The following is an 11,616-nucleotide window of genomic DNA, read 5'->3' on the forward strand; positions in this document are numbered from 1 at the left end:
AGTGTCAAACTCTCTGGGCAACCTTCTTACCTCTATCTCGTGAGCGCTCAGATTGCAGGTGGAGGCCACTATGCCAGACTTGATTTCACAGGTACACTTTGTTGTTGATACAGGGTCTTATGTAGCCCAAGCTAATTTCGAAGTCCCTGTGTAGCCTAGGCTGACCTTGAACTGAACCTCCTTCTTCCATTTCTTTGTGCTTGGATTACAGGTGTGTTCCATCACACCCTGTTTAAATCTTTTTTTTTTTTTTAAACTTTGATTAAAGGTTTTGTTTTTGTTTTGAGACAGGATTTCATGTAGCCCAGGCTGGCCCAATTTATCCTCTAGCTGAGGATGAACTTGAATTTCTGATTCCCGGACTTCCAACTCCAGAGTGGTAACATTACAGTGTTGTATACCATGTACCATCTGTACAGCACTAGCAATCTGTCTAGTTAGATCTGATCTTATGTGGTTACTGGAAATTGAACTCAGGACCTCTGAAAGAACAGTGTTCTTAACCTCTGAGTCATCTCTCCAGCCCCTGCTAAGTCTTTATTAATCAATTTCCATGGTCACTATCAACTATCTGAATCTAATTCCTAAAAATTTATTTTAGCCAGGAAACATGGTGCATGCCATTAATCCTAGCACTCTAGATGCAGAGGCAGGTGGAAATCTGTGGAGTTTGAGGCCATCCTGGTCCTCATAATGAATTCCAGACCAGCCCTGGGCTACAATGTCAGACCCTATCTCAAAACAAGCATACATTTAAAAAACATCCTCGTTTGTTTTTTAGATAAGTTACGTAGGGCTTGACTAGCCTGGAATTTACCATGCACACTAAAGCAGGCTGTGGACTTGTTCCAACTGCTGCTCCTTTTCAGCCTATTTAGCGCTGAGATTATGGATCTGGACCACCACTTTGTTTTTCTGTTGAGGAATATTATTTTAGGGTGTTTGACTTTTGCTTATGTTGCATTTATTTAACTCTGTGAATATGTGATTCTTTCCTGTCTAGAAGACCTGATGGTCTAATAAAGAGCTGAACAGCCAATAGCGAGGCAGGAAAAGATAGGCGGGGCTGGCAGGAGTGTACAGATAGGAGGAGAACTCTGGGAAGGAGGACATTAGGGACTAGCCATCCAGCCACCCACGGAGTAAAAGTAAGATTTATAAGTAAGAGAAAGATAAAAGCCTAGAGGTTTGAAAAGGTGAACAGGAGAACTTGAGTATAGCTGGCCAGACTGGGTGGTGTTGGTGCACACCTTTAATCCCAGCACTCAGGAGGCAGAGGCAGGCGGATCTCTCTGAGTTTGAGGCCAGCCTGGACTACAGAGAGAGTTCCAGGACAGGCTCCAAAGGTACAGAGAAACCCTATCTTTTTTTTTTTTTAAAGATTTATTTATTTATTTATTTATTATGTATACAACATTCCTTCCATGTATACTTACATGCCAGAAGAGGGCACCAGATCTCATTATAGATGGCTGTGAGCCACCATGTGGTTTCTGGGAATTGAACTCAGGACCTCTGGAAGAACAGTCAGTGCTCTTAACTTCTGAGCCACCTCTCCAGCCCCGAGAAACCCTATCTTGAAAAACTGAACCAAACCAAAAATTAAAGCTGGCAAGAAAGAAGCCGAGCTAAGGCCGGGCACTCATGACTAAGAATAAGCCTCCGTGTGTGATTTATTTGGGAGTTGAATGGTGGGCCCCCCAAAAGCCTAAAGAGTAAAATATCACACTACATTTTTCTTTCTTTCCTTTTTTTTTTTTTTTTAAATATTTATTTATTTACTGTGTATACAATATTCTGTCTGTGTGTATGCCCGAAGGCCAGAAGAGGGCACCAGACCCCATTACAGATGGTTGTGAGCCATCATGTGGTTGCTGGGAATTGAACTCAGGACCTTTGGAAGAACAGGCAGTGCTCTTAACCTCTGAGCCATCTCTCCAGCCCCCTCTTTCTTTCCTTTTTAAAAAAATTTTTTTACAGACAGGGTTTCTCTGTGTCATCTTGGCTATTCTGAAACTCACTGTGTAGACCAGGCTAGCCTCCAACCCAGAGATCTGTCTTCCTCTGCCTTTTGAGTGCTGGGATTAAAGGAATACACCATCAACACCCAGCTACTTTTTGCTATTTTTAATTTTTCACTTTTATTTATTTTGCAAGTGTGTGGGTATGTCATGTCACGGTGCACAAGTAGAAATCAGAGGACAAATTGCAGGAGTCAGTTCTCTCCTTCCTCCCTGTGGGTTCCAGGAATGGAACTCGGGTCTTCAGGCTTGGTGGCAAACACAGTTACCTACTGAGCCATCTTTCCAGGCCCAGGTTATTTTTAAAACAATAACAACACTGGGTTGAAGTGAGGATGGGAGGATCGAACGTAAAAGGTTCGCAAGGCTCAGCCTATCTATGTGGGTTCTTGGAGGCTCAAGGAAGGAGTTTAGACAGCATTCTAAATAGAATAGGTAGTGGCTTTATTGACATATGGTCTATCAGATTTTCTTTGGCAGTCCTAAGAAGAACTGCTGTGGAGGAGACAAGATTAGAAGTAGAGACATGAGATATGATTCTTGCTTTCCACTAGATGACAAGCTAAGGATGGGCAGGGTAGTGGGGGTAAAGAGAAATTATGGATTACATGAATGTCTTTGCTTGCTTGCTTCTGGTGGTGGAGATCAAACACAGGCCCTTTCCTATCCTACTCCAAAGCAATACTTTCAACTTACTAGTTACTATTTTTTAAAAAACATATTTATTTATTATGTATACAATATTCTGTCTGTGTTTTGTGCCTGCAGGCAGAAGATGGCACCAGATCTCATTACAGATGGTTGTGAGCCACCATGTGGTTGCTGGGAATTGAACTCAGGACCTTTGGAAGAGCAGGCAATGCTCTTAACCACTGAGCCATCTCTCCAGCCCCCACTAGTTCCTATTTAAATGTATATAAGTATATATTAAAGGTTATTTTACTGAAGGTAGAGTCTAACCCAGCATCTTCTTCAATGCTCTGTGAAACTGAATCAGTGTACCCCTTCTTTACTCAGGTAAAAAGCCAAGCATGGCGGGCAGGAGAGATGGCTCAGCAGTTAAAAGCACTGACTGCTCTTCCAAAGGACCCGGGTTCAATTCCCAGCACTCACATGGTGGGTTACAACTGTCTGTACCTTCCATTCTAGGAGACATCCTCACACAGATACTCATGCAGGCAAACCACCAATGCACATAAAATAAAAATAAATAAATTATCCAGAAAAAAACTACACGTAATGCCTATAATTCTAGGGCTCGGGAGGTATAGACAGGTGGATACTTGCAGCTCACTGTCTGGCCAACCTTAAAAAGAAAAGGTGAAGGGCTCAAAATTGACCTTGGGCCTCCACACACACTCATAGGCACACATATGAACATGCACAAACACAAATTGTACCATCTACACACACATATACAGCACAGAACAACATATGATATATATTTGTAAAATGTCTCCCATTACTTTGAATTCTAACTTTAAAAACTATTAAATTTGGGGCTGGAGAGATGGCTCAGAGGTTAAGAGCACTGACTGCTCTTCCAGAGGTCCTGAGTTCAATTCCCAGCAACCCACATGGTGGTTAACAACCATCTGTAGCCGGGCGGTGGTGGCGCACGCCTTTAATCCCAGCACTCGGGAGGCAGAGGCAGGCGGATCTCTGTGAGTTCGAGGCCAGCCTGGTCTACAAGAGCTAGTTCCAGGACAGGCTCCAAAACCACAGAGAAACCCTGTCTCGAAAAACCAAAAACAAAAAAAAAACAAAAAAAAAACAAAAAAAAAACCCAACCATCTGTAATGAGATCTGGCGCCCTCTTCTGGCCTGCAGGCATACATGGAGGCTGAACACTGTGTACATAATAAATAAATCTTTAAAAAAAAACTATTAAATTTTTAAAAGTGTATATGACAATATACACCATTATAAATATACCATTTGTTTTGATGCAGGGTCTTTCTACGTAGACCAGCCTGGCCTTGAATTCTCAGAGATCAGTTTGCCTCTGCCTCCAGAGTGATGGAATGAAAATTGTGAATCATTTGAGAATGGAGGGGTGGTGCATACCTTTAATCTCAGTACTCGGGAGCCAGAGGTCTTCAGATCTCTGTGAGTGCAAGCCCTCAATGCCGGAAGCAAAGGCCTGTATTCTGAGATCTGCATTTTGGTGGTTACAGCCATCTTAAGCTCACAAGTTAAGAAAAATATTTACCTCTATCCCCTCTGCAGGGTCTAGGAAATCAACCTGGTATCTCATCTCCTAGCAGAGACCTGCAGGCACCAGGCTCCGGAACTCATTAGCATTCTTCTTGTTAGTCAACAATTACAGACCCTCAGTATTTACTTATCAGCTAGGGATGTCTCCGGACCTGCGGACCTGCGTTCCAGCAGACCTGAGCTTCCGGACACCCTTCACTGCCCCCTGACACCTTTCCCTTCCCCCCTTTGCCCGTTTGCTATATATAACAGCTTCTGAGAAAGAATAAACGGAACGGCTTGATCAGAAATCCTGTCTTGTCGTCCCGTGTCTCTTGTCTCCTTTCATTCCTCTCCACCAGGTTTATCAGGGACCCCCGTTCGTATCCCGCGGGTCTGGATACCTCAAGGCCAGCCTGGTCTACAGAGTAAGTTCCAGGACAGCTATAACTACACAAAGAAACTCCATCTTAAAAACAAAAACAAAAACAAAACAAAAACAAAACAACAGAAAAAAAAACACCTTGTGAACCATCAAACTGAATGCTGGTACCAACCTATGTCCTTCCTGTTTCAGCACCCAACAGTTCCCAAGGTGAGGGGTGAGGGGTTTGGGAGAGGAAGCGCTGATACTACTCATTATAATGTTTGTTTTTTTATTACATAGGTTCTGTGGATGTCCTCTTTGTCCGGCTGATTCCTTTGTGGCATTTATTTATTTATTTATTTATTTATTTATTTATTTTGGTTTTTCGAGACAGGGTTTCTCTGTGGTTTTGGTGTCTGTCCCGGAACTAGCTCTTGTAGACCAGGCTGGTCTCGAACTCCCAGAGATCCGCCTGCCTCTGCCTCCCGAGTGCTGGGATTAAAGGCGTGCGCCACCACCGTCCGGCTGTGGCATTTATTCTTGATATCTATTAGGGCGTGTTGATCCATTCTAGTCAGTCAGTCCCTAGGAGAGAGAGAGAGAGCCGGGTGAACCTGACTGCTCAAAATTACCTTCAGTGCGTTCTCCCTACACTTTGGCACATAGTAGGCAGCTAAGGGACATGGTTTAGGTCAATGAGTACAAGTAGAAGGTAGTTGAGAGTCGGAAGAGTGCCCCCAAGTGAGAAAGTGACTCCAGAAGGCCTTCTGGCTTGACTCGGGTTCTCTCCAGGCTAAGGAATGCCCTCCACTCCATGGAACTGGGGGTTGAGGAACTTCTAGAGCAGGATGCAGAACCTCCTTCAAATCCTGGTCGGCAAGAACTCCGCCTCTCCCTTAAGCGGCGCTGCAGCCTTCAACAGCAGCCGCTGCGCTTTTTGAGGCAGCATGGAACTTGTAGTCTTTTTGTGCTTTTACCCAGAGCGCTTGCGCTAATGAGGCGCGAGCCCCCGTACCATCAGGATTCTGGGTCCTTGTGAGGGGTAGCCCATACGACAACGTTCCATTCGAATAGATTTCCCCCCTCCGCCTAGGACGAGCCTCATCTGGAAAATAATCGGATCTCAACAGGGGTCGCGTAGCCCGGGAAAGCCGCCGGAATAAGCTTGCCCCCGTCCCGGAAGTGAGCGGCTTCTGGCGCGGTGCATTGTGGGGGGCGTAGTCCTCCTTTCCAGGCGGTCCTTCGCGGCGTCCCCCGGGCCGACTCCGGAGCGCAGGCGGGCGGCCGGGTGGGTAGCGCGGCGCAGGCGGTCCGCAAGCATATTCTAGGCACGGGGCCCCCGCCCGGGACGACTTGCGTCGGGCGGCAATAGTGAGAGGCCTCTGAGGGCCTCGCGCGGCGCCGCCCGTCGAGGAGCTGAGGCGGGGGCCAGACCCGGCCGTCGAAGAGCGCAAGAGGCCGGTGGGCCGGGCCGCGCGTCGCAGCCATGCCTGGCTTTACGTGCTGCGTACCGGGCTGCTACAACAACTCACACCGGGACAAGGCGCTGCACTTCTACACGTTTCCCAAGGACGCTGAGCTGCGGCGCCTCTGGCTCAAGAACGTGTCCCGTGCCGGCGTCAGTGGGTGCTTCTCCACCTTCCAGCCCACCACGGGCCACCGTCTCTGCAGCGTTCACTTCCAGGGCGGCCGCAAGACCTACACGGTGCGCGTTCCCACCATCTTCCCGCTGCGAGGCGTCAATGAGCGCAAAGTAGCGCGGAGACCTGCGGGAGCTGCGGCAGCTCGCCGTAGGCAGCAGCAGCAGCAGCAGCAACAACAACAACAACAACTGCAGCAACAACAGCAGCCGTCTCCCTCCTCCTCCACTGCCCAGACCACGCAGTTGCAGCCGAACCTGGTGTCTGCCTCTGCGGCCGTGCTTCTTACTCTCCAGGCCGCTGTAGACAGCAGCCAGGCTCCGGGATCCGTGGCTCCGGCGCCCACCGTTCCCTCGGGAGATGATGTGAAGCCCATCGACCTTACGGTGCAAGTGGAGTTTGCAGCTGCGGAAGGCGCAGCCGCCGCCGCCGCCGCCGCATCGGAGTTAGAGGCTGCTACAGCTGGGCTGGAGGCCGCTGAGTGCGCTCTGGGCCCTCAGCTGGTGGTGGTTGGAGAAGAGGGCTTCCCTGATACTGGCTCCGACCACTCGTACTCCCTGTCGTCAGGTACCACGGAGGAGGAGCTCCTGCGCAAGCTGAATGAGCAGCGGGACATCTTGGCCCTGATGGAAGTGAAGATGAAAGAGATGAAGGGTAGCATTCGCCATCTGCGTCTTACCGAGGCCAAGCTCCGTGAAGAACTTCGGGAGAAGGATCGCCTGCTTGCCATGGCTGTCATCCGTAAGAAGCACGGAATGTGAATGGTTCTCCGCAACCTTCAGAATTAGTGACTCCTTTCAGCCCAAGGAATCAATCCTCAGGCGGATGTTGAACTCCCCAATATTCTGGTTGACAGTGCTGAGGTTTAGGGCAGCGGAACTCTTGTTGGTCATCTGGCACCCTCATTTGTTTCCTCCCGAAATAGGAGTTGGGGACTTCAGAATCTGGTGACACCAGCAATTATGACTTTGTCTCTGACTCCCCAGTTTATGTTGCAGATTCTGGTTAAGCAAAGGTTTCAGAACTATCGAACTTGAAACTTATCCTGGAGGGATGCAGGTGGGACTCTTAAGGACTCTGGGTTGGAGAAAACCACATATTAAGGTTGGCCAGCAGTTAGAGACAGCTTTGCTGTGCGTAGTGATAAGAGATCTCGGTAACATCATTTCCCCTTTTCATGCTTACCTGTGATTCTGATGAGGACTAGTTGGTCTGTGCCTCTGCCTTCTAGGACCTCTCTACCCAGAAGGTCTTTTATGAGAGGGCTCTGGGTGACTTGCTGATGGAGTTCCAGCTTACCAGGGACTTAGGTTTATCTCGTTATGTTTGCTACTGGTTACAAATTCTATTTTCTGTACAATTAGACTAAAGTTTTCACTGTGTTTGTTTGGCAAAACAAATTAAAAAAAAAGTAAGGTTTTTATTTGGGTTTCGACATTTTTATTAAACCTAAGTGTCCTTATAATATGGTTTATAGGTTTTGGTCTATTTGAAAGAACTGGCTAGCCCTGAAAATAGAGATGATGATGATGATGATGATTGGTTTTAAATGGTTTTCCTGTAGCTTTGGAGCCTGTCCTGGAACTCTCTTTTGTAGACCAGGCTGGCCTTGAACTCACCACAATCCACCTGCCTCTGCCTCGTGAGTGCTGGGATTAAAGACATGTGCCACTGCTGCCTGGCGAAAATAGAAATGTTTTAAAGGTCTGTACCGGGTTTCTCAGAGCAACAAAAAGCACATAGATCTTCACAGAAGTTCCTTGGTCAAGTCACTCCATAGTGTTTGGAAGCTGGGTGAAAAGGTCTTGGTTTGTCCATGATTTTCTCCCTGGATCTTTGTGTGTATATACATGTGTATATTTTGGGTGCCTGAGGTTTCTGGGCTGTCTTTCCTCAGGTGCTATCTAGCTTTTTTTTTTTTTCTTTTAAGACAAGGCCTTCTAGAGGTTGGGGATTTAGCTTAGCGATTGAGTACTTGCCTATCAGCTCTGGGGGTGGGAGGTGGAGGGAGAGAGAGAGAGAGAGACAGACAGACAGACACACACACAGACACACGGAGGGAGGGAGGGAAGGAGGGAGGGTCAGTCTTCTCAGTGGCTTACTGGCTTGGAACTCATCAAGTAGTTTAGGCTGGCAGGCCAGCCAGTGAGCCTTTAGGGAATCTGCCTGACTGCCCCCCTGCCCCCCATTGCTAGGATTACAAATTCACATCACTGTGCCTGTTTTTAATGTTTTGGTTTTTGTGGGTCTTTTGTTTATTACACAGGTACTGTGATATACTTCAAGGCAAGCACTTGACCAACTGACCTGTGTCTCTAGCCCTTCCCTTGTTTTTTTTAAACAAAAAGTGTGACTGAAAAGTGCTGATTGTTTGTTTCTCTAGACTCTGATAGTCTTAATTTCCTTTTTTTTGGCGGCGGTGGGGGGGGGGATTGAAACATCACTGTAACCCTGTCTGGCCTGGAACTCAGTTTGTAGACCAGGCTGGCCTCAAACTCAGATTCATTTGTCTCTGACTGCCAAGTCCTGGGATTAAAGGCGTGCACTACTAATTTCCTTCTTGAGTTCTCATCTAGAGCTGAAGTTTGTTTACCATTTCATCCCTCGTGACACAATGTCTGGTACATGTGTGAAAGCAATTACTTAAAAAAAAAAACCAGCTCTCTCTCCTTCTGTTCTCTCCCGGTGTACACACGGGGCTTTGCCTCTCTCCTCTCTCTCTCTCTCTCTCTCTCTCTCTCTCTCTCTCTCTCCCTCCCCCTCCCCGCTCTCTCCCTCAATAAATGTTTTATGGCAAAAAAAAAAAAAGTTAAGGAACTCTTGTGGCAGCTCCATTGGTTCAGTCCACCTTCATTGTGAGAGGTGAATTAGGAATTGCTTTGTAACCCTACACTGGTTTTTGACTTCCTCTATATCTAGATTGGATATTGGAAAGGTAAGGTATTATTTTTATCTATATTTGTGAGTAATTTAGCTCAAACCTAATGGGGAGATATGGTCTTTTGTTTTTATTTGAGACAAGGTTTCTCTGTGTAACCCTGAAACTGAACTCTGTAGACCATGCTAGCTTTGAACTCAAAAAGATCTGCCTGCCTCTGCTTCCCAATGCTGGGATTAAAGGTATGTGCCACCCCCACCAGATGTGAATGATTCTTTTTTTAATTGCTTTTATTATTTTCAAGTGTGTGTGTCTATGTGATTGCAGCTGCCTGAAGTGGTCAGAAGGCCATCAGATCCCTTGGAGCTGAGTTACAGGCTTGGGTCCTCTGAAAGAGCTGTATATATACTTAACTATTGAGCCACCTCTCCAGTTCTGTAAAGCCTTTTAAAACTACCTGTTTCTGTGATTGTTGGGGCACAAATGGATTCTTCTTAGGCTTTGACTCTGTAAAATTTGACTCCTGAGTTCCTTAAGGATCAGTCACTTTGCCTGAGGACATGCCCTGTGACTTGCAAGCTGAAGTGTCCCCAAAACTCCAAAGGTCTACTTCCTTTGTGGTCCTTTGGCTCTGAGTTGGGAAACAGGTCTTGAGGAAGCTGCAACATTGGTCATATTTATTAGGCACCCAGTTTGGGCAGAAGTTGAACCTGCCTCTGTAGGGATAGCTTCAGCTTGTAATCAGATGGTGAAGGCATGGCAGTGCATTTTTGGCTAACTGCCAAACCTTGACCGCCACTCTTTGCTTGGAGTGGGGCTTTCCCAGTCCTGGGCCATATTCTGTATCTTGAGCTTTTCTTTGAAAGGACCTTGCTGCTCTTGAGTGCGGTGGCACTCCCTGGATCTTTCCTCCTGTCTCTAACTTGTCTTGTGTTTTGTTTCCCTGGTGGTGGTGGTGAGGCTCCAGATGTATCACCGACAGGGTGATACAGAGTTTAGGGAATGGGTCATAAAAGCAGCATCCAGCCAACCAAGTGGTCTGACCAGACGGGACTTAATCAAGAAGCTTAGCCTAGTTTTACCAGGAGGTGGGTGTAGCCAAAAGTGCAAATCTCCTTATGGCAAAACAGAAGTGCTCAAGATCTTTCTGGCCTGGAGGAAGGAGTTAGGGGTGTTGGAAGCCATTTTCCTTTCCTGTGGTTCTTTAGGTTGGCTGCAGAGCCATTTACTCAGCACAGACCCAACTGCAAAAGACCTTCAAATGTTTGTGTTACCAAGGGAACTGGAAAGGATGCTGAAAGGAAGGGGAAGAGGGTTATTTACAGTCTAGTCGTGGGAAAGTTAGGTTGACCTAACCTAGCTTTGGGGCAGGTGGCTGGAGAGATGATTGGCCATTGAGAGCATCGACTGCACTTCCATTCCCAGCACCCACAAGGTAGCTAACAACCATAACTCCAAGATCTGACACTCTCACACAGACATACATGCAGGCAAAACTACCAATGTACACAAAATTAGAATAAATAAATTTAAAAAAATTAAAATTTGGGCCGGGCGGTGGTGGCACACGCCTTTAATCCCAGCACTCGGGAGGCAGAGGCAGGTGGATCTCTGTGAGTTCGAGGCCAGCCTGGTCTACAGAGTGAGTTCCAGGACAGGCTCCAAAGCCACAGAGAAACCCTGTCTCGAAAAAACAAAAACAAAAACAAAAAAATTAAAATTCGGCCTGGGCGGTGGTGGCACATGCCTTTAATCCCAGCACTTGGGAGGCACAGGCAGGTGGATCTCAGTGACTTCGATGCCAGCCTGGTCTACAGAGTGAGTTCCAGGACAGCCAGGGCTGTTTACACAGAGAAACCATCTCAAAAAAAAAAAAAAAAAAAAAAAAAAAAGTGGTGATCACACATCACCTTTAATCCCAGCAGTTTGGGAGGCAGAGGCACGTGGATCTCTGAGTTTAAGGCCATTCTGGTATACAGAGCAAGTAAGTTCCAGAGCAGCCAGGGCTACACAGAGAAACCCCATCTCCAAAAAAAAGAAAGAAAAAAAGAAAAATTCAGAGGACGAGATGGCTCAGTGGGTAAAATAACTTGCCTCTAAGCTTGAGAATCTTACTTCTAGGCCGCCATGGTGGAAGAACTGACTCCTGTAAGCTTCCTCTAGCCTCAACACAAATAAAATGTAAAAGACAAAAAACTTCCTAATTACTCTGCTGCAACAAAACAAGAAAACCTATACATTTAAAAATAAAACGAACCGACGGGCGTGGTGGCGCACGCCTTTAATCCCAGCACTCGGGAGGCAGAGGCAGGCGGATCTCTGTGAGTTCGAGACCAGCCTGGTCTACAGAGCTAGTTCCAGGACAGGCTCCAAAGCCACAGAGAAACCCTGTCTCGAAAAACCAAAATAATAATAATAATAATAATAATAAAAAAAATAAAACGAACCAAATAAACAAAAACCACCCCCAAACTCAACGATTCAGTTTTGAAAATCCCTGTCTGTACAAGTGAG

At 46.7% G+C, this 11,616-nt stretch overlaps 1 protein-coding gene across 1 annotated transcript; it reads left to right on the forward strand.

Moving 5' to 3' along the window:
• The first annotated feature begins 5,634 nt into the window (after positions 1-5,634).
• On the forward strand, positions 5,635-8,211 carry Thap11 (THAP domain containing 11). The gene has a single exon (XM_057754427.1). The coding sequence runs from the start codon at positions 6,071-6,073 to the stop codon at positions 6,983-6,985; it is 915 nt and encodes a 304-aa protein (XP_057610410.1). The 5' UTR covers positions 5,635-6,070; the 3' UTR covers positions 6,986-8,211.
• The last annotated feature ends 3,405 nt before the right edge of the window (positions 8,212-11,616 follow it).

This window comes from Chionomys nivalis, chromosome 21 (genome assembly GCF_950005125.1).
Source record: "Chionomys nivalis chromosome 21, mChiNiv1.1, whole genome shotgun sequence".
Classification (NCBI taxonomy): Eukaryota; Metazoa; Chordata; class Mammalia; order Rodentia; family Cricetidae; genus Chionomys; species Chionomys nivalis.

What these genes read in the sequence shown, in the direction of transcription:
- Thap11 (XM_057754427.1), top strand. Translation starts at nt 6,071, where the DNA reads ATGCCTGGCTTTACGTGCTGCGTACCGGGCTGCTACAACAACTCACAC.